The sequence below is a fragment of the Penicillium longicatenatum genome (genome assembly GCF_028827895.1).
Source record: "Penicillium longicatenatum strain IBT 33135 chromosome Unknown contig_1_segment0_segment0, whole genome shotgun sequence".
NCBI lineage: Eukaryota > Fungi > Ascomycota > Eurotiomycetes > Eurotiales > Aspergillaceae > Penicillium > Penicillium longicatenatum.
This window is the reverse complement of record NW_026643119.1, coordinates 931880-953830: the sequence shown is the minus strand read 5'-3', so window position 1 is coordinate 953830 and position 21951 is coordinate 931880. Positions and strand designations below refer to the sequence as shown.

The 21951-nt window shown below is 49.1% G+C and overlaps 8 protein-coding genes across 8 annotated transcripts; 3 read left to right on the top strand and 5 right to left on the bottom strand.

Moving 5' to 3' along the window:
- Nucleotides 1–566: 566 nt before the first annotated feature.
- Nucleotides 567–1423, top strand: N7484_001137 (nascent polypeptide-associated complex subunit family protein; the record flags this gene model as incomplete). Its single annotated transcript, XM_057111557.1, has 3 exons — nucleotides 567–631; nucleotides 948–1120; nucleotides 1185–1423. The coding sequence occupies 3 exons, from the start codon at nucleotides 567–569 to the stop codon at nucleotides 1421–1423; spliced, it is 477 nt and encodes a 158-aa protein (XP_056976294.1).
- Nucleotides 1424–2006: 583 nt separating this feature from the next.
- On the bottom strand, nucleotides 2007–5406 carry N7484_001136 (uncharacterized protein; the record flags this gene model as incomplete). The annotated part of the gene is made up of 6 exons (XM_057111556.1): nucleotides 2007–3201; nucleotides 3265–3510; nucleotides 3760–4077; nucleotides 4136–4892; nucleotides 4951–4996; nucleotides 5044–5406. 6 exons carry the CDS (start codon nucleotides 5404–5406, stop codon nucleotides 2007–2009), a joined length of 2925 nt encoding a protein of 974 aa, XP_056976293.1.
- A 1381-nt stretch (nucleotides 5407–6787) lies between these two features.
- Nucleotides 6788–7963, bottom strand: N7484_001135 (Zn(II)2Cys6 transcription factor domain-containing protein; the record flags this gene model as incomplete). Its single annotated transcript, XM_057111555.1, has 1 exon — nucleotides 6788–7963. One exon carries the CDS (start codon nucleotides 7961–7963, stop codon nucleotides 6788–6790), a length of 1176 nt encoding a protein of 391 aa, XP_056976292.1.
- A 1510-nt stretch (nucleotides 7964–9473) lies between these two features.
- N7484_001134 (uncharacterized protein) lies at nucleotides 9474–9968 on the bottom strand (the record flags this gene model as incomplete). The annotated part of the gene is made up of 1 exon (XM_057111554.1): nucleotides 9474–9968. The coding sequence occupies one exon, from the start codon at nucleotides 9966–9968 to the stop codon at nucleotides 9474–9476; it is 495 nt and encodes a 164-aa protein (XP_056976291.1).
- A 1161-nt stretch (nucleotides 9969–11129) lies between these two features.
- On the bottom strand, nucleotides 11130–12451 carry N7484_001133 (ferritin-like domain-containing protein; the record flags this gene model as incomplete). Its single annotated transcript, XM_057111553.1, has 5 exons — nucleotides 11130–11318; nucleotides 11395–11915; nucleotides 11981–12058; nucleotides 12116–12301; nucleotides 12367–12451. 5 exons carry the CDS (start codon nucleotides 12449–12451, stop codon nucleotides 11130–11132), a joined length of 1059 nt encoding a protein of 352 aa, XP_056976290.1.
- A 782-nt stretch (nucleotides 12452–13233) lies between these two features.
- On the bottom strand, nucleotides 13234–14820 carry N7484_001132 (putative MFS transporter; the record flags this gene model as incomplete). The annotated part of the gene is made up of 3 exons (XM_057111552.1): nucleotides 13234–14427; nucleotides 14482–14582; nucleotides 14631–14820. 3 exons carry the CDS (start codon nucleotides 14818–14820, stop codon nucleotides 13234–13236), a joined length of 1485 nt encoding a protein of 494 aa, XP_056976289.1.
- Nucleotides 14821–16750: 1930 nt separating this feature from the next.
- On the top strand, nucleotides 16751–18129 carry N7484_001131 (lactate 2-monooxygenase; the record flags this gene model as incomplete). The annotated part of the gene is made up of 4 exons (XM_057111551.1): nucleotides 16751–16959; nucleotides 17014–17035; nucleotides 17098–17740; nucleotides 17792–18129. 4 exons carry the CDS (start codon nucleotides 16751–16753, stop codon nucleotides 18127–18129), a joined length of 1212 nt encoding a protein of 403 aa, XP_056976288.1.
- Nucleotides 18130–18298: 169 nt separating this feature from the next.
- Nucleotides 18299–21756, top strand: N7484_001130 (lipase family protein; the record flags this gene model as incomplete). The annotated part of the gene is made up of 3 exons (XM_057111550.1): nucleotides 18299–18616; nucleotides 18665–20515; nucleotides 20560–21756. The coding sequence occupies 3 exons, from the start codon at nucleotides 18299–18301 to the stop codon at nucleotides 21754–21756; spliced, it is 3366 nt and encodes a 1121-aa protein (XP_056976287.1).
- Between the last annotated feature and the right edge of the window lie 195 nt (nucleotides 21757–21951).

Here is a 21951-nt window from a genome sequence, read left to right as displayed (position 1 = left end):
AATTATAATGGAATTAGGAGGAACCAAATCTCTTCAGTAGGCGCGTAGAATTATCGCGGAGTTTGCTCGTATCGCATTAGCGAATCTTCCGTTTTTGTAACACCCCACACAAAACTCTCCATAGTGCATCATCATCTTTCCCTCTCGAACTCGAATCCGATTACACACCTTCACCACTCACCTTCTATCCCGGTAAGCACACCAAATACCCCTGATTCCCGTCGGAATTTCTGCCGGATTTCAATTTTGCGTCGTCTTTTCCACCCGGGACGTTCGCTTAGTCGCCATTTCCCGCTGCTCGTCGGTGATCATCGGCTAACCCGACGCTGTAGAAGACACCCCCTCACAACCATCAAGATGGACACAGCAAAGTTGGCTAGAATGCAGGCGAGCGCTCGCACCGGTATGTGAAATTATCTCGTGGATTGCTGGAAAGTCGGTTGGCATGTTATGAGTCGAAGTTGGGATGAAGCTAAGAGCTGGTGGGCAATTCACATTGGACGATATGCGCCGCCAGCTCTTGCTCTCTCGTGCAACTCGACTTGTAAAAATGTCAGCCGAGTGCCATGGCTCCTTCAAACTCCCTACAATCGCTTTGGACCCGAGTTGCTGACGTTGTTGACTTGACAGGGTACGTATAATCTCTAAATCCAGAACTCTTCCCGACCCCTCCATTCCGAGTCTTTCGTTTCGCTGCATGGATTCGGTGCGACAAACATTCGAATCAGTTGCCACACTTTGAACCCGACTACACTATTCTCAACACCCGCTTTGTCTCGAGACTTGATGTTTTGATGGGGACTACGCGACTATGTGATTTTCAACGGGATAACGAACCTGCACCGAATCCATGCCGACCGATCACCACCAACCCGCATCACATATACCTCCAAACCACCCACAATCGCAATTCCAACACAGTCCAACTAACAATGTTTTCCCCGCAGTGGCAAGGGTACCCCCCGCCGCAAGGTCAAGAAGGTCACCCGCAACTCCGGTGCCGATGACAAGAAGCTCCAGGCTACCCTTAAGAAGATGAACGTCCAGCCCATCCAGGGAATTGAGGAGGTCAACATGTTCAAGGAGGACGGCAACGTCATCCACTTCGCCAACCCCCGCGGTAAGCCTACCACTTCCCGCGCATACCCGTGCAAACGACTAACAGATTCTTCTCACGCGATCAGTCCACGCTTCCGTCCCCTCCAACACCTTCGCTCTCTACGGTAACGGCGAGGAGAAGGAGCTCACCGAGCTCGTCCCCGGTATCCTGAACCAGCTGGGTCCCGACTCCCTTGCCTCCCTCCGCAAGCTCGCTGAGAGCTACCAGAACATGCAGAAGGCTCAGGGTGGTGACAAGAACGACGACGAGGATGATATCCCCGAGCTTGTTGAGGGCGAGAACTTCGAGAGCAAGGCCGAATAAATAGAGTAACGTTGCAAAAATTTTTGGTCTATGATCAATCAATATGATCAATGAAATGGTTTCATCCCGTTCTATTCGGTTGTTTGCATTGTTTCATTTGTTTTTCCCTCGATGTTCTTTATGCGAGCGGGGTTAAGCCTGTCTGGCTCTATTCTGTGTCTCCTGTTGAGCTTTTTTTTTCTCCGGGATTGAGTGGATCGGTATCGACTTCTTTCTATCGGTGCGGAAATCCACAACCTTAGGATTTATGGGCTTTTGTTAGATTCATGAATACGTAGATATTTGGAGGGTTGTAGGTATAGCTGGAAAATTTGAAGCGTGAAAAGAGTCCTTGTAGGACGGTTCATAATGTCTACGTCAAATACCCAAGAACTATCGTACACCAAAAATAAATCCAACCACGACGCCTGTGAATGCACTTTGAGTTCCCGCTCCAGCAGCGCCCTGCAAAAGCAGGTAGTTGATCTGCTGTACTTCGCTGGTGGGTGCTCATTCCCGGCTCTAGTTATACCTGGGACAAGGATGGTAGTCTCCCCAATACAGCCTAGAGAGATTTTGACTGGAGGTCAATGTGGCAGTCTTCTCAAGACTCCTCCTTCAGTCCACAGATATCTGTTCCGAGAACCTTGTCCACCATGTACCAGAATCGCCAGTAGGAGTTCGACTTATCGTAGTCGAAAGCACCGTCCTCGCGGAACTGCGGTCCATCACCCACAATATCACCAGTGAACCAACTCAGAATAGGGATGGATCGTAGCACGCGCTCGGTCACGGTGGGTTGAGGGGGTAGGGCCTCGGCGAGAGGGCGGAGTTTTGTGCGTCGGACGGTAGGGATGTGTGTCATGTATTCGGATTCCGGCTTTGGCTCTACGGGAGTAGGAGGAACGTTGCGCTGGTGCAACGATGAAGAGCGCTCAAGGCCTGTGGAGATGCCGGTTGCAGTAACGGTTGTTCCAGTGGCAGTGCCCGTAGTGAATGTCGCAGTTGACGAGTCAAAGGACGATCCCTCTTCTGGTTCGGGGGCATCCATAACACTGGAGAGATTGTTCATGGCGAAAGACCGCGGCAGGGTGAGGCGGTCTTGGTCCTTGCTGGACAGGAAAGAGGCTGATTGTGTGGAGGTCAGGGTACGTGGCGCACGAGTGCGCAATGATTCATCCTTTGAGTCTGCGGGAATAGCGGAATCCTCTGCAGGGCCGTGGCCGTGGTACAGCTCACAGAAAACCAAGTGGCCATCGACCTCCTGCGGTGAGTAGAAGCATGCGCGATCCGCAGCCTGGGCCGAGTCGAATGTGACCTTAATCCAGTGGAAACCACCAGCATAGCGCTTAGACTTTCGGTTCGCATCGGCAGACAGGTTCGCGCGGATGACGACGTCGCCGCCGCTCAGCAGCTGTGCATACTGAGATGTAGAGTTCGGGTCGCTTCGTGGGTAATCTTCACAGATCATGCCTTGTGAGATGCGCTCGTACTTATCAATAACCTTCCACTCGCTGTCCTTGGCCTTGTACCCGTACAAGAAGCATTCGGTCGCGACCTTTTCTGTTTGCTTGCGTGGGTTGTCGAGGCTGGAGGATGAGTTTGACTTGGGGAGGCCGCTGATTTTCTCTTCGTCGACTTGCTGGGCGAATAAGCGGCCAAATTCGGCGACATTGGGGTTCTCGCGCTTGGCTGGGGTGCCTGTTCGTGTTCGGGATCGAGCATGCTCATATCGTGCGTTTCTCCTCTTGCCGAAGGGTCCTGATTCCTCTGGTGGTCGTCGGGGATTGCGGGATTCACTGAGGTTGTTAGTTTATGTGAAACAAGGGATATATGACCAAACGGTATGGTTCTCAACTCACTCTTTGTAAACGTAACCCCAGGGCAAAAGGTTGCCCTGCTCATCTCTGGCGCGCTCCTCGGGAGGGACGGCATGGTACTCCATTGCGAAAGGTACTCCGCAGGTGTATCCTGCAGTATGGAGCTGTAAGAGTGGTTGAAGGAGGTGAAATGAGGCGTAAATGGGTGATTGAATGGTCCCGCCTGGGATGGGGCAAAGCTCGAGTCGAGCAACGAAAAACGGCAAACTTTTGGTAAACAGTGGTTCGCTGGGATACGGGTCACATGACCATCAGCATCACTGGGATCAATGCTCGATCTACCTCGTCTTCTAATTTTCTAGGCCAATCTTGGGTTATAGTTTGTAGATTTTGAGATAATTTCAACTATCTGATGACAAAGTAACAGAGAATAATCTTGGAGTATCAGCTTTTGAAGGCATGGACCATATCCGTGAACTATGCTTTCAACCCTGACGAAGGAATGTGATTTTCTCCGCATGATCTTCTAAGCCACACGCAAGTCCATAATCTCCAAAAGAATCTCTCTGAGAATCTACATATTTGATAAAATGTTCCAGCAGGCAAGAGGCTCCCGGGCCCGACCTGCAAAATGGCAATGGCATTATCCGATCATTGATATTGATCCTGATAAATTCGTCATTCTTGTCCGAACAAGTTAATCGCTCCACAATCATACGTGCACCCATAGGCAGAACGGACGAAGTGCGCCAGAGTCTATCGGCCGTGAAATAGTTGGGCGGAAGAGGGGTCTCCCCAGGGTTAGACAAAATGCCCAAAGCCGTAAGAATGGGAACAATATCTCCATCATGCGCACTAGAACTGGTTAGCTGGAGGGAAAATTTCAGGAGAGCATCGCAGCAGTTGCACTTACAAGCTCAAAAACAATGTTCCTGCTTCGATCCCAGTCTGCAACAAGGTGGACGTGGCATTCAACCAGAGCCATCCCATCGCCTGAGCATATGCATTTCCTGGTCCAGCGCGGTAATAGTGCAACAAGTCACGAGCATATTCAAAGTGATCCCAGTCTTCTCTCGTAAACACATCACACCACGGACTCGACCCACGAACCATGGTCTCAGATCCACACATCTCCTGCATGCCGTAAACTTCCATATTGGCCAGCGTACCCAACGCAGGGTTAGTTAGCAGCAGGCGATGAGCGATACTAGGAATATACCAATTCTGGAATAGAGCCAACTGCTTAGCACCTAGATCATGGCCACGCGACTTGTCCTCGGCATAATTACGGCACGTCTCGCCCGGCGTCAGGGTATCTGCGCCTCGCTCAAACGTCTCTGGAATGATAAGTAGTTCTGCAGTTCTGCGGCTTTCCCAGTCGAGACCGAACAGCCCAGAGGCAAAATACCGGGCTGTATCTATGACCCGCTGGGAGTCACTAGCCCAGAAACGGGTCGTTGAGCCCTTGGGTAATAGATTGCCGTATCGGGTGCGGAATCTGACCCCCGTGGTGAATGCACCGAGGGTACCAGCATACGGCCCGGTGCTGGTGAGTTGACCAAAGTCCCTCGAGGGATCATCAGTGAAGTAGGTCCAGTTGTTGAGGAAAGACAGCGAGCCATTCAGAGGTGCTTCAAGTGCTCTTATGCGCTCGAGGAGCTGTAGATGATCTGGCATGAAAATGTATGAGCTTTGGCGCCCGGAAATCAAAATTCCAGATTGACATACGGTTACCTGCAGATGGTGTCGGGTACCTCTCTCCATGTCGTGATATCTGGATATCATTAATAATAGGACTCAAACACTTTGATAGAGACTTACCATATGTACTTGGTCAATCGAACACCCCTCGGGAGGTGCAAGGTTAGACAACTCATCATTAGATCCTGATTTCTCAATCCAGGGACCGTTTCCTCCCAGGTGCTGGAACAGATGCCATTCCTCACTTGATGCTCCGGTCTCATTCGGCCGGGCTTGGAGAGGATGGAACCATGATTTCCAGCTCGCGCTGTGGGGCGTCGCGGCTCTGGGGACTTCGATTTGTGGTCCACGGTCTTGAATTAGCGGGGCGACAAATACATTGTTGTAAACCGTCACGGCTAGATAAATTGCAACGAAAGCGATAATGATCTTCAGTAAGTGTCGCTTCAAAATCATGATCTCATAGCTCAGCACGGAGTTCATGTGCTCACGCGACAGGCGTTGTGGATCAACAAGTTTCACTCAAGGGGGAAGCTCCTCATCCCCGCCAAGACGCGCCCTGGGAGATCTATCGTCGTACAAGTCCACATGACGAATCGCAACTGTGAAGGATCGAAAGTTCTAAATATTCAGATCTTAAGTAACATTCGTCGTTTCTCTCGGAATATCAAAAAGTCAAATTTCAAGGTTTTATACATTCTATTTGGCTCACCGGTAAACAAGCGTAGTAGATTATCTGAACACCCAGGGCTTGTATCAACGTTATACATGAGAGTCATCAATCAACAGAATATCCACCATATCAAGAATCTATTTTCTAAGCCCAATTTTGGAATAAGCCAGCAATCCCCCTGGAAGCACACAAAGTCCCAGAAATCCAGTCCAATATCCCAACAGCCCCAAAATTAAATTTCTGATGAACACGATGACTGTCGCGCGACATAATACCAGCAATATCCTCCCCAGTATACATATACATCATCGACGAAGTAATGACCGCCCCCGATAACCAAGAACTAAGAATATGACTATGCTGCACAGCGGCAGCAGTCACAACAGCGCTATACGTATAAAGCGCCTCGATGGGATGAGCATAGAACATCGCAAATGGAACTTATTCGGAACTTGCCTGCTCAAAACGATGGTGCCGTTCGTGGACTAGTTTGTAGAAGCGGGGATGGTGCATGAAGCGGTGCCCTGTGTAGAAAAGGATCTCGAAAATAATTATGGCGCCGATTAACTCGTTGAGAAGCCGGTCGGAAGTCGGGAGGTCGGTATTATCTCGGAAAATGAGACTTCCAGTGGTTTGGACCCGAGGCACCAGCCGAGTAGGGATAAGGCGATGATATGGATTGTGTAGACTATTATGGAATTTTGAATCAGGGTGCCGATTGGGAGGAGGAGAACTTTTCGGTATCTTGTATTAGGGGCTGTGATGAAGTAGTGTATGCCAAATGCCAGTATCAAGACTGATTGTGTGATCATAGCGCCACCGGTTTCGATCAACCCCAGTGGATAATCTGGAAGAGGTAATGAGAAGTCCATCTTGGCGCAAATCTTGTGATATTGCGAACAAGGTCAGGATGCTATTGAGCATGGCCAGTCTCAAGTCTAGCCTATGTGTCTCATGCGGCCGGATATCAAATTTTCGTGCTTGGTAAGTCGATTTAACTTAGTGCGATAGACATCAAGTCTATTTTGGATCTCTTATGACCCTTGGAAAAAACGTGGCTGTGACCCGAGGCACATCCCATTGGTTCGGCAGATCTCGAGTTTGAAGTTCTTTGGTAAGGTTTGATCTTAGCTGCAGCCCACGGGTGAAAGAAACTCTGATGAAATTAGAAATTATTTTTATAAACAAGGTTCATAAAGGAATCTGTTGTTGAACCCATGAAAGTGCACTCTCCCACCGAGGGTCACCATCTTGTAAAGCCTCCAGTAGCTCAGAGACCAATGCTTTTCCTGCGTTTCGAGCCCACCACCGTTTTCCATCCAGTTTCACAAGTAGGACACCCCAATACATGAGTATTAGCAGTGAAAATGGCTGCCGACATCTTACATTATCCACGAAATCTTTGTTTACCGCTGCAAGCCAGGCCATGACAGGTGCTGGGTCTGGCGAAAGGGCAAATTTTGCGAAACAGTGGCGTAGGTGAGCTAACACATCCTTGCAAATATCATGCTGTTTTGCATATACTCCCGTCATAACAAGATCATTCAATGAAGCAACATGTGCAAGGGCGGCATCTTCGTCGGCGTTGAGCTCAGTAGTAGTCTTTTTCCAGAATTCACCTTGGGTAAACAGCTCCAGCTTAACCCATGGCTTGCTAGCTTGGAGGATTTTCTTAACGCCCTGTAACAACTCGAACAAAACAACGATATTCTCTGTGATGCTTGAGCTTTCGTCTTTTGTGGCAGTGAGACGGGGCGAGGCGATGCTTATCGCGATCATAACGATGGAATGCGCAAACACGGCATCGCAATTCTGTGGTGTGATGTTGTCAATTGCGTGTCGAAATGGACTGAGACTGCGGTTATAATATTGAAGGCCTCTATCCTGGTAAATGAGAGCCTCAGCAGGCTCGGCAGTTGTAGCTAGATGCATGGAAGCCAAGGCCATAATGCCATCCAGCAAGTAGTGATGTTTGAGCGCCAAGCGAGGGATGGTGATTTGCCAGGTGGAATTCTCAGAGTCGCTCACACATAGACTTTTGTACGTATCAGTAGAGAATTTATGCATTAATTCTAAGTTGTCGATTTCATGTGGAGTGGATAGATCCGACACGGGCGATCCGACGCCGTTGCGCGATCGCGTGAATCGCGCGTCGGGACTCTCGCTGAGTGGAGCAGCTTGATATTTTGCTGGTCGCGCATTGGTGGCCGTCCGGCATCGCGCTGCTTCAACTTTCAGGTATGTGCAGTTTAGCTGGCGGTTGGTGCAATTGGAGCAGGGTGGGCCCTTTTCGTCACATTTGACCCGCCTTTCGCGGCATCGGTCACACCCATTCCGAGATTTCCGATGCGGTCTCAACGGGGGCATATTGACATATTGACTTAGACGATTTGTCAGATGTGACAGTCACTGTCAAGGGAGCTGGGGTAATTGATGGAAGAAGTAATGATCCGAGGGATCGACGGATTACGTCAGGGACCCGTGAGAAGCTTCACTTGTTTGGGATATTTTCTACATGGCTAGAAACACATCGGTTCAATGATTTTCAATGCTAAAATTGGCATGGTAGGTCGTTATAAAATACGATCTTCATGGGCAATATTCACGTTTATATGGGTGGCTTTGGAATCAGGCGCCTAGTCGTTTTTATATAACATAGCGATATCTATTTCCTTTTGTTCATCCGCCTAGGCATTTGGGAATTCCATGAGCATTCCCTCATCAATTGATAATCAAGCAGCAACTATTGTAGCATCTTCTAGTAACTTGAAGCAAAGTAAAATCTATATTGACTCCCAATTTTGTCCCTGCGTTATAAATAGCTTTGTAGAACATGATAAAGACTCGCAAAACAAAGACGACATTTCGCTTGTGTGATTAGTAATCCGGAAGTAAGAGGCTAATTTAGTTACAATCAACAGTGACGAATCAAAAGCCCTCAGAAAAGCCACTCTACTTCCATGCATACAGTAAGCAAGCGCCGAGTGCCACGTCAGGCAACCTTCGCTTTTCTTGGTGAATCTGAAGATAGGAATTTCTCGACCCTATATCTCTCGATCGCAAAACAGAAAAAACCGTACCCACGAGCACAATTATGCCTTGGTCGCGCCTTAAGAAGCATAGACCATTGAAGTGGACTCGAAAAATGCAGATATAGAGACCAAGGGCTCTAGATTTGGCCAAACACCGCTTTTTTGGGCCATTAGAAACGGACAAGATGCTGTGGTCAGACTACTTCTCAAGGGAAACGCGAACGTCGAGTTTAAGGATTCTAATTGCCGTACCCTACTTGCATGGGCTGCTACATATGGATATGACGCTATAGTCCGACTATTTCTAGACGCCGGAAAAGCCGATATAGAGTCACAGGACTCGGTTGGTCGTACTCTGCTTTCACGGGCTGCTGGGAATGGATATGAATCTGTGGTCATACTACTATTGAGTACTAAGCAAGTGGATATAGAGTCCAAGGACTTGGGTGGTCGCACTCCGCTATCATTCGCTGCCGAGAATGGCCATGATGACATGGTCAGACTACTTCTGGACACTGGGAAGGTCAATAAAGAATCCAAGGACTATGCTGGCCGTACTCCGCTTTCGTGGGCCATTGAGAATGGACATGATCATGTTGCCCAACTCTTAGACTCCGAGAAGATGGAAGCAGAGCAGCCTATTTGATCCCTGCACCGTATACGGTCGTGAGTCTGCTACAAAAAATCCACTTTTAAGCACATTCATTTATTCTTCCATCATACAACCTGGAACATAAACAAAAAAAGACGAGTCAAATCAGAGGACCAACTTGCGCAATATCTGGATACAAAGCCCAACTTCAACATCTATAGCCATACCCCTGGGATCGATTCCGTAAATACATTTATCCAGAGGTAACATGAAGAGGCCCGTTACCATCATCAACAGGGCAGCCATCGCTATCAGAATCAAACTCCACCACACAGCTAGCATCCTGACCAATAGCAATACCAATAAAATCAGTATCCGTCTCTCCCTGTCCAGTGCCAAGACTGTTTCCATCGCCATCCTTGACCTCACAGGTATCAGGGTGACCACCGAAGTCAGACTTGCACTTGAACTTGCGAGGGGTACTCCAACAGTCACCCTCGATAGTAAACTCACGACCATCACCCGTGTTGTAGCAAGGCGAGTGGTCATCAGGGAAGCCCTGGTCGTAGATAGCTTCGCCCGCGTCGTTGATGATAGCGAAGCCAGAGTAATGGCCGTTCTCGTTTCCGCCGGAGGGTCCGGAGATGGTTGAGAAGTCGCCGGAGGACCAGACGACCTTCAGATGCTCAGCGTAAACGGTTGCAGAGCTGGCCATCAGGCAGAGAAGAGTGTTGCGGAGAGAAGGCATGGTTGAGTTGTAGAGATTGAGAGTTCTGGTGGATTGAAGGATTTGTTTGTGGGCTGCGGTTTATCTTGATCTGGATGCTTTCATGTTGATGTTGCGGTTCAAAGGTCTTTTATACTTCTTCTAATCGCCTCCGAGTCTCAGGGATTTGTTGCCAAGAATCTTACACTCCTTCAATGCTACTATGACATCAATAAACTCTGATATCTTTGGAAAACATTGAGCTGTGGTGGAATCTGTCAGCAATGGATCAAGGCGCTAGGTTTGCACCTTCCTAAGAGTATACCGATCTACATTTCGGTAAAGAACTAACAGCAGATCATTCCTGGGGGAGTAAATGGAAAGGCAAATACTCTGTTCGGGGGATCTGTATACTCCACTCATTAGGGGTCCAAATTCAGCTCAAATATGGAGTAGGCGTTACAACTAAAGTGGATGACTCGACTGCAGATCGCAGGCAAACCTCAAAAGGGACAACGGTACCACCCTGGCTGTAGGTAGTAGTCTCAACCCTATATTAATTGTCTTCGGAAAGCTGTTTGATCCTATGCTAGCGCACTATAGCTTCAAAACTGTGCTTCTTTATTCGACATTGATCATCAATATGATCATATCATCGAGGGTTATGGCCGAAGCTTACGGCCGAAGCTCGACGATCTTGATCTTGGTCCGCCAAGAGGCTCTCATGCTACAAGCCAAGAAACAGAAAGAAAGCGCGCATTCTAACAAAAGTATCAAGACTGGGGGAGAAGAAATGAAGTGGAGCAATTTTTGTCTTTGGGGCAAGGTACGGGTACCCATTCGGGACACCTGATTGGTCTGATGATCAGCACCTCGCCCCTTTCCTGTCTGGACCCTGGCGATCGTCACACCTGCAACTCAGTTGAGTGTGGGGGCCATTCTTTACCTTCGAATCCCTCTCGCAACACGTCTTACACGACGTAGCTGGTGGGGGCATTGTTCAAAGCCAAGGATTATTCAGTGCGTATATTCTTGGAACAGAAAAGCCAACCCAGCCAAGATGTGAGAAAAGTTGGTCACCATTCTGGAGTAAATCCTAAATTAATTATTGCAAGAAAGATAAAAACACATGGTACATCCCCTCCTCCATCCAAAATCAGTCCGCTGGCTTGCGAGCTAATCTTGCAAACTTAAGTCACACGATTAAACAACCGCAACAGCAACGAGTACGACCGCACTCAAGACACCAAACATATTACCAGACATGCTCTGGACTGCAGCATTGTACATTGGGGATGAAGAGGCCGGGGCTGTAGCCGAAGTGCTGCTCATCGCACCAGTCATCGATGGTGAGGACATAGACATACCCATACCACTCATAGCCATTCCAATCTAACAAATGAGATTCGCACGTCAGTTTTGCGACAACAATAAAGTACAGGGTGATTAACGATTTCTTTTAAGATACCTCGACGATAGCAGGGCCCGCAACGATGTTATCGTCAGTTGCCATGGTGTTTCCCTTAGTAAGAACAACGTAGCTCTGTCCAGCAACTCCATTAGGGATGGTGACAGTGAACATGCCATCACCACTGGAATTCAATGGAGCCCAAACGGGGCCAGTGACGGTGATGAAAGCAGCGTACAAGCTGCTGGTATCGGAGGTGTTGAAACCACTTCCGGCTGTAAGCTGGACGGTTGATCCGGCCATCAGCGTCTTCATGGAGCTCATTGTAAGAGAAGGAAATGCCATCACTGGAAGCTTTCCATTGCTGGATGGGCAAGCAGTGATGAAGGGCGCGGCAAGTGTGTAAACTTCGTTGAAGTCGAGGGGGGTGTCGAAGGGCTGGGCGAATGGCTTCTCGCCCAATGCAGCGCGTAAGTATGCGCTGTGTCGTGCTTCGACGGTCAGGATGCTACCTGCGGCAGTGAGGTAGGTATCGTTCATGATGCTGCTGGCGGCACCGAGGTAAGCACTGACTCCGACGCCTAGAATGCTGTTAGTATTCGTCTATGCAAATGTTGAGAGAGTGTATGCGTGCCTTCCAAGACACTGGCAACGGCCAGGAAGCTCTTCACATCGGTTGATGGGAACGAGTAGTTGCAACGCGCGACTGGGGATGCACCGGCGGCTAGAGAAGGAGTCAATATGTTTTCTTTCCCTTGGTTTCATTGAGAACTCGTCTTACCAGACAGGGCTTGGGTCAGAAAGCTCTCGTGGGTCAGCTCATCGGAAGCAACTTCCTTGAGATTGGCATAGAAGGGATCCTTGAAGCCAGCGTTCACAAAGTCTGCTTGAGTGTAGTTCATGAGACCTTCCTGGTAAAAGGAGGCCTCAAGATGCTCAAGTGTCAGCGCGTAGTTAAGGATATCAGCTATTAGGAGAGTAACGTTAGACTTTTTCCCAAATTTCTAATGAACAATCTTTTGAGATGCTTACCATCACTGATTGCACGCTTGGTGACTGGGCTGGCCGTAGAAAGACCGATGGCAGCACTAGCCAGAGCGATATTGGTGACCTTCATTATGGACGCGGTATTAAGTATTAAATCTTGACAAACTGAAGACTGATCCTGAAAATTCTCTTCTTCTCATGTGCAGGAAAACGAGAGATACTTATAGGTTCTCTGGGACACCAATCTTAATTATTGATGTCATGGCCTTCGCTTTGCTTTGACCTGCTCGAATGAAAAGTCGCATTTTGTTCCTTGGTCAATAGCCTTCTGTTTGCGATCATCTATCGACATTCCATATCGAGACAATATTGCATGCAAGGCCGGAGAAAAGGAAAATGATATCGTCGTGGATTGGAGGGGCACGAACTCCCGGAGCTAACAATGCAGGGACACTTTTCAAGTCAGAACGTGGTTAGCGTGAGCTCAAATCTTAGGACGATCTTGCCCAAGAGGGCAAAAGCTCGATCATAGCTCTTCATGAAAGGTAAATAAGCAAGCTTGGGGGAGGTATAACTAGACTAGTCGAAGGGTTCGTGTGGGGTTGAGAGCGAGAACGGTTACGAGAGCGGGAGCGAGAGCGAGAGCGAGCGAGAAACCATGGACGTTGACGTCGAAGAAGCGGGAATGCCAAGTTCCGAGAGTCAAGTTTGAACTATTGGAAAATTGTTGAATCTAGACCTGTCGTTTTCGTCATCGGGTAGATTACTTTCCGAGGTCGTAGGAAAGCGTGAAGATAATTCAGTCTAGTCGCATATCTATGGTCTAACTGTACACAATTCGATATTCAGTCATTGATTGCGTTGAAAGCGATAAACTCTATTGTCGGCCTTGTCCTCGGGTTTATATTTCCATCAGGTGCTGTAGTGGAACCGAGGGTTCCGATCTCCAAGTTCCTGGATTTCCTCCTCCGTCAGGCCAGTGATCTTGTCATCCTCGAGTCCCTGTTCACGACGCTTATTGATGAGACGAAGGCAGAACCACATCACACCATATAGAACACCAGCAAATCCTACCAAGCCCAGCGTGACAGCATTGCCTCTGACAAATCGCGGCCCCTCGGAATTCTTATACAAGAATGGGGACATGACACCACTGATGTTGCCAAAGGTAAGCTGCAAACCTGTAGCAAACGTGCGTTTACCATATCGAGGCAGGTTGGTAGGGAGCCAGGCAAGCGGTAATCCGACAGTCACATACAGTCCCAGTGCGACCATCAGCGCACCGAAATAATGAACACCGGAGGAGGAATCGGAGATGAGAATCCCATATCCGACCACGGAGATCGCGCTGAAAAGACAGGTGAATAACGCACGATGCTGCGTTCTGTCACTCAACCAAGCCACAGAAAGGTAGGCAATAGCACCCAATCCGTAACAAGGAATCGTCAGAGCCTGGACCTGAGGAACAGACCAATCTCCCATCCCCTCGATGATAGTAGGAAGGAAAGTGCTGTACCCGTACAACATGGTATCAACACCAAACTGACCAATACAAAATGCGTAGATCTTCCAGTCAAGCGCACCCTCCTTCACATCGGCCCAGTGGAACTTCTGTGCCGATTCCGTTTGACCAACATAACGGCTGCGAAGACGCACAACAAGCGCCCGCTCTTCTTTGTTGAGATAGTATGCCGTATCCGGGTCATCTGCTAAGAAGAACCAGGTCGCGATCCCGAGTAGAACGGTCGGAATGCCCTCGAGAATCATGATCCAGCGCCATCCGCGCATCCCACAGATACCGTCCATGAATCCGATCCCGTAGGCGAGGAGACCGCCAAACGCGCCGGCGATGGCGGCACTACTAAATAAGTAACCCGTTCGTAGGGCGATCTCACGCTTGTTGTAGAAGATGGTGAGGTAGGTCAAAAATCCTGGGAAGAGTCCCGCCTCCACGACTCCGAGTAGTACTCGGCATGCAATGAGGCCGCCATAATTTTGGACAACACCTGTAAGAGTGGCAATGATACCCCACAGTACAGCGATAGTTGCGATATAACGTGACGGCTTCAGTTTTTTTATCACTAGGTTTGAGGGCACTTCGAAGAACTAGCAAGAGGGTTAGCTTGTCCTCGGCAGACAGCGGACGTGACAACCACATACACAATAAGTCACAAATAGAATGGATACGGCAACCTGGTATTGGTCGCCCACTAGGCCCAAGTCTTCTTCTAGACCATACAAGCGAGCATTTCCGATATTGACTGCAGCTATCAGCAATTGAGTCACCCTTGTCAGTGCGCAACACGTACCTCGGTCTAGAAAGCTGAACAGGTATATTAACACGACAAAGGGAAGAATGTGCAAATCAATCTTCCGAGTCAAGGTCTGCTCTAGCCTCTCTTCTTCGGCCTTGAATATTGAATTGATCTCGTGAAGAAGCTCGGGGTCGTTTGTCTGGGGTGGACCCACGTCCTTCTCGGGTCGTACGTGCCCCTCCATCCCTTGGAATCGATTGCTGCGACAATACGGTAAACAAGATCACCGATTGATTCACGGAAATGACAGCCTCATGCTCGAGATTGAGGTACATAGACGGTCTCGCAATGTGAAGAAAAAAAATCTGCAGAACTGGGGGATCTTCAAGGTCGAAAGTTAAGGTTGCCAAGACAGGGTCCGGCATGCTATCGGCGGTGATTGGGCGATTGGATTATGGAATGAAATCAGGAATCAAAAAGCAATATGCAATAATTTGTTAGTGCGACAAATGAACGGTCAATTTGTCAATCTTCAGTGAATAAGATATACGCGATTATTCAAAGTAGATTGGATTTTTTTCTAATACCACCCAAGTCTAACTTTAGCATCCCACGTTTTCGCCTTGTTGGGCATATTGAAGTTGTTGAGATTGACATTAATGTCATTCCTATTACTGCGTCGCTAAGTATTGTGAAGGAATTGCCATCCTGTATATTGTAACCTTTGTGATTCGTACCATCGCCGCAACACTTCACACTTTCGGTCCCTTGGGACAGCGGTTACTCCGTTCGGTTTTGATCCGAAAGATCGCCGGTTCGACCCCGGCAGGGACCTTTCTTTTTTGTCTTGTTTTTTTTTTCTGCCCCACTCAAGACTTCCAGTGAATATTCAAACCCCATCTCAATGGCCATGAAATCAAACACTAGTATCTCTTCATGTGTATTAAAGCCTTATAGTCTAAAAGTATTGTACTATCTCAAAAGAACAACCCTCCACCCATGAAAAGCTGGATAATGAACTTTTGGAGTGAACCTGATCCCATAACTTGAGATTCTGTATTTCCGCCACTCCTCTACGGCATGAATATATATAGAGCGCGGGCGGTTTCACGGCGGAAAACCAGCAAGCATAGATATGTGTCTTATACACTCTTTGATTTACAAGGCCCGGGGATGGTCAAGCATGCTCAAGCAATTTTGTAACGTAGCATATGCATGGGTTCAAGGTTCCACAATCTCAAGTACCTACCTATCTCCATTCCCAACCTTGGAAACAGCGGCCCTGCCAGGTTTACACTGGAATGATGGCTGGCGCGCACCTGGGCATTACCTCTCCACTAATATCCTCTCGACAGATAGTCCATTTTAAGCAATGATGATCACTTAAGGCACTATTTTGGTGTCTTGGCGCTTGTGCATGAACCAAGGGCTAACTCTTTACGGATTGGGCCATCTTATATTATAATTGCCGATTACTGAATGCCACGCTATGTGTACTAAGCATTTGATACATAGCTGAGGAATTCGAAGCCAAAATTTTTTCAAAAAGGCCAGCTCCATCCTGTTGGTTTTGCTTCGTACCTTGGAGCCTTGGCAGCACGAATTTTAGGATACGCGTTCAGGTGAAAATTGGGGGCTAATTGTATCCAAGTCTAAACATGGACATGTCAATCTTCCACCAGACATGAAACCATGCATCAGAAGCCTCCTTGCTATTTTAGCCCCGTAAGTAAGTCTAATTCAGACAAAGATGGCACAATGAAATATGCTACGAGCATACGATCCTGCAGTGCGTATAAAAACGTCCTGAATAAAAGTTGCGTTACTCCTTTAGCCCCAGTGGTATTCTGACTAGGCTATTTTTGGCCCCAGTAGTAAGCGAGATTAATTTTCGGCCCCATTCTAAGGGGTGGGAATTCTAAGCTTGTCATGCTAGTAGATCCACTGGATCTTACGTTAGTTTGCATGGGAAAGCTACATAGATGGAGTCTAACTATCACGTACTCCGGAAATGGTAAGTTTTGGGGGGTCTGTTTCATAGACCCAAATTAGGTTATATTAATTTTGTCGGTAGAATATAAAGCGGTCTGGTGTTGAGTCAGAATTGCTAGTATTTTAGTTCACAATTTCCATTCTTAATCATTTCCTTGAAACATTCAATTCTCAGTAGCATCATGGCGACGAACTACGGAAGTTACCAAAATGTTATCTTTGCCAAGGGTACCTTGATGGGTATCAAGCCGACCGTCACGACTGACCCAAGAATGCTGGAAGAACAAGCAAAAAAGGCTCTCAGTGAGGAGGCGTATAATTTTGTATCTGGGGGAGCCGGTGAGAAGGCGACTATGGATAGCAACCGATTGGCTTTTCGGCAGTGGAAGATGTACGTTCGACCTATCTGTGGCATGTAAATGAAGCTTGGGACTAATTCATCTAGGATTCCGCGAATGATGCCCGATGTTGGTACTGCCTGGCTACTCGCTATTTTTTGTTAGCTGACCAAAGTGATACTTTCTTCTAGGTCAAAGACCAGGACGTTTCTGTGGAACTGTTCGGTCAGAAGTACGATACTCCATTGATCGTGGCCCCACTAGGAGTTCAGCGCATTTTCCACGAAGATAAAGACACCGGACTGGCCAAGGTCTGCGCAGAGGAAGGCATTCCTTTCACTATGAGCACCGCTGGTACCAGCTCTATCGAAGAACTCGCAGAAGCTAGTGGGGATGGTAAGCGCTGGTACCAGCTCTACTGGCCTAAGGATAACGATGTCACCGTCTCCATCCTGCAACGCGCAAAGGCTAGCGGCTTCTCAGTCTTGGTTATCACTCTGGATTGCTGGACTCAAGGTTGGCGACCGGCTGATCTTGACAACGGGTACATCCCGTTCCTCAAGGGAACCGGGTGCCAGGTTGGGTTTAGCGATCCAGTTTTCCGGGCCAAATTCGAGAAGAAGGCGGGAAAGCCAGTCGAAGAAGATATTGTTGGTGCGGCAGTCGCATGGTTGGCCGATGTGCATATGGGTCAGCCTCATTCTTGGGAAGACATTGCTTTTCTGAAGGAGCACTGGGACGGACCCATCGTCTTGAAAGGTATTCAGCATGTGGAGGATGCGAAGTTGGCTCTTAAGTATGGCTGTGAAGGAATCGTGGTGTCCAACCACGGTGGTATGTTCCATTCTCGCACTTAATAGGTGTACATTTGCTGACATTTTGCAGGTCGTCAGGTTGATGGTGCGATCGGTTCGCTGGACGTTCTCCCCGAGATTGTTGAGGCAGTCGGCGACCAGATGACAGTGCTGTTCGACTCCGGTATCCGAACAGGCATGGATGTCGTCAAGGCACTATGTCTAGGAGCTAAAGCCGTGATGGTGGGGCGACCAATTGTTTACGGACTCAGCATCGATGGGAAAGAAGGCGCTCGGCAAGTGATTAAGAACATGCTGGGTGATATGTGGCAGAATATGACGCTTTCAGGAATCCGCTTGGTAAAAGAATGTAACCAGCAACAGATGCGCCGAGTCACATATGGAGGAGATGCGAAGGTGATGATGTAGAAGTGAAGGTATACCCATGATAGACGATTGGTCACTACGTCATTCCCAACAAAGTGGGAATCACATGTCAAGGCCCTGATTGTCTAGATTCTATTAGATGCCCAATGTTGATTTCAATATGTTTCTTTATCTTTTCCATCATTATTATTAAATCTACTCATGGCTCATTATGTTTGCAAAAGCTGATGAACCAGAGGAATCTAATGCGTTAACAAACCATGTCCCCGCAACGTCGGGCACAACACTCCTGCCACGTCCAGTCGCGTCCTTGGTATCTCTGCTGACCCAATCCACCTCACTTACATTACGCATCGGGTCATTTTTCGGTGGGGTTGCCCTGGATGGAGCACGAGCGACAACCTTAACGAGCTTAGAATTGGGCCGCGCCGTGGTCGAAGGCATTCTAACGCGTGCCGGTCGCGATGTCGCGATTCGTAGTGGGGATGAACATGGACGAATGGAGGCCGAATCATTGTTAGAACGAAGTGTAAGTGATCGCATTACAAAAAAAGACCTATTGCTTACATTAAGCCAGTTGGCAACATTACATACAACCGTGACCTCGGCATCTTTCTTCGCCGCAGCTACTTTCCATTTCTCGTCGACAACCCTAGCGTCCGTGGCGAACTTCTCGCAGGCACTTTTGTCGACTCTAGATGCGATCTTAGGGTCGACAGAGTCTTCTCGAGCCATTGCGGCTATTATTACCCTTATTCGGCGTGAATTCAGGTCCGTTGATACTGGCGCCAGTACCGAGAAGATCGGTGTGGGGGACCTGTTGATAGGCTCAGTGGGCTTTGCACTCTTGCAGCGCTGGGGTAAAAGGAATACCGAAAGACGATTGCGAGAGAATGGCGGTGATGAAGTCATTTGGGATACCGTCATCCTTGACAACGGAGCCCGCGCAGATGTTGTCGGGACACATCAACTACAATTCCCGAATGAAGCGTGTGAAGATGGACCCAACGAGCACGAGGGCGCTTCTTTCGTGATGCCCGGCACTGGCGATCAAGCCTTCAATGCCGTCCAGCGACGCTCGAGTATCCCAGACTCGTTTGCAGGGTCTCGTCTTTCGTTCCCACTAGACAGCCAACAGCAGGTCTCGGACGAAGATATTCGGGCGTACATCATGAGCCAATTACCACCAGGCTGCCATGCTTCCATCAAATCCGAGGCTCTGACTGCAAGAACAATAACCGTGGATATCTTCGATGATGAGATGGCTGAAATCGCAGCTCCTCCTGGAACTACAATGGTGGAAGAACGATTTCACCATCATGACCATGCGAGTCCTAGTGTACCGGAATTTTCGAAACTCCCGAAGCACACCGTGGTGTTTCGCACTGCCTTCAACAAGTCGCAGAGCACACAGCTGCGACCACAGGGCCCTTCATCTACCCCGGATCTCACTGAACCTGATTACCAGCGGCCTTTAACAGTAAACTCGGCATCGTCTGGACATCCTAGGAGTCAGCTCAAGCGAGCCCAGTCGGAAGGGTCATCCAGCGATGCGACTATCAGAGATGAGTCCCCGATTTCTAGGTCTTCAGCTGGCCAGACAGAAAAGGCAGCGGCCAAAGGCTCTAAATTTGCCCAGCGCTTCAGGCCTAGTGGCCAGGAGAAGACTAGCAACGTCAAGCCACCGCTCCCCAAAAGACCGGCTATCAAAACTTCTGGATCTTCTGGCACATCAACCAGTCGATTGCCTCTCAAGCCTGCGAAAGGAGCGGCGTCGGTGAAAGAAGCGACTGCGCGAGAGAAGGCCAATCGGCCACTCCCAGCCAGACCAAACCAAACAGCAGACCATCGGCCATCAACCCCTGGCCCGAATAGTGGATTACGAAGGTCGCCTTTCTCCAACTCTCCCCAAGCCCATTCTCCACGGTCGCAAGCCAAACATGCTTCTGCGCATGGTGTGTATGATAGAAGCAATTCCCGGGCAGGGCACTATGTTGCGCATGAAAGAAGCCAAGAGTCTCTCCTTACACACACAGATGCCTTCTCACGTCGTGCTGCTGACCTGCGCCCGGGATCTTCTGCCACATCTCGAACACATGTTCGCAGCACTAGTTCCTTGTCGATATCAAGATCTGAAACGGATGGGCCTGTACCCAATGATCGCCCGGGCTCATCAACACTACACGGACGATCGCAGTCGTATACACCTAGCATGTACTCTGTCGCAACTGCCGGCTCCGAGACTTCGCTCTTGCTGGCCCATCGCGCGCGCAAAAGCGCCTATGAAGATATGGATACCATTCAAGCACTAAACCGCGACGGCATGATACCAGGGATCTTCCCAAAGAGGCACTTTGTTCAAAACATACGCCGGTTCTGTCGCTTTTCCTCTGCTTCATACGGTAACAGTGCATTGAAGGTCATGGGTGTACGCAAAGATGCGAAAAGCATCCCGCATAAATTGTCGGACAGCCACGAGCACAGCGCCTTCGAGCACAACGCTGGTCTCCCCCGTCAACAATTCTACTCTCCTCCTTCGTGGATCCAGCAGGAGGCTCGAACGCAGCCGGTGAAACTGAAAGCGGATTCCCACTAGTGCACTATCTGTCCATCGACCACGAGTCCAAGGCAGTAGTCCTCACTCTCCGAGGCACCTGGGGCTTTGAAGACATCCTCACAGACATGACATGCGACTACGACGACCTAGAATGGCAAGGCAAAAATTGGAAGGTGCACAAAGGAATGCACGCTTCCGCAAAGCGACTACTCGAAGGCGGCGGTGGCCGAGTAATGATCACGCTTCGCGCAGCCCTAGAAGAGTTTCAAGATTACGGCGTCGTACTCTGCGGCCACTCCCTCGGCGGCGGCGTAGCCGCTCTACTCGCGACCATGATCTCCGAACCCAGCAGCTCTCTTATCGGTCCGTCCTTTGTCACGGCACCTTACCACCCAACCTCTCGACCTCGCCTTCTTACCGACAGCAACACACAAAGCTCAACGCCAGAATCGACACCTCCACACTACGACCTACCCCCCGGCCGCCCAATTCATGTCTACGCCTATGGCCCCCCATCCGTCATGTCCCCGTTCCTCCGCCTCGCAACAAGAAGCCTAATCACAACAATCGTCAACGGCTCCGACATCGTCCCAAGTCTATCTCTCGGCATCCTACACGATATGCACACAGCATCTCACCTCTTCAAAACAGACGTATCGCACGCAAAAACACATATCCGCCAACGCCTCCACGAAACACTCCGACAGAGCATCGTGCATAAATTCTACGTCAACCAGCCACCGCTAGTCGTGAACGCCGGCGACGGCGTAGGCGAAGACGCCTGGGCCTGGAAAACCCTCGCCCTCCTCCGAGACGCGATGCGAGCACCAAAACTAATGCCGCCCGGCGAGGTCTTTGTGGTCGAGACGATGCGCGTCCTGCAGCGGGAGGCGTTCACGCCGCAGCCGGAGTTTGGGTCTGATGGATACCCGAGACTTGGACGACCGGCCACTCGTGTGCAGATGAGGTTTATTCGAGATGTGGAGGCTTGGTTTGGGGAGTTGCGATTTGCGTCGGGGATGTTAAGTGATCATAATCCGGCTAGGTATGAGACTAGCCTCGCTGCGCTGGTTAGGGGGTATTGGATGAGTGATGCACGACAATTGGAGTGAAGGATCTATGATTCTGCATGAAGCTATGATTTATGACGGGATCTATGATATTTTCGGGTTTGATATAATCTCGGTTTGGTTTGGAATTTCGGACCGGTTAGATACGGCTATCGCGCATGAAGTGGATATAAATTGGATAGATCGTAGATTCCGACAGACATCAATCACATTTGACTATTTCGTTCCAATCTCAAC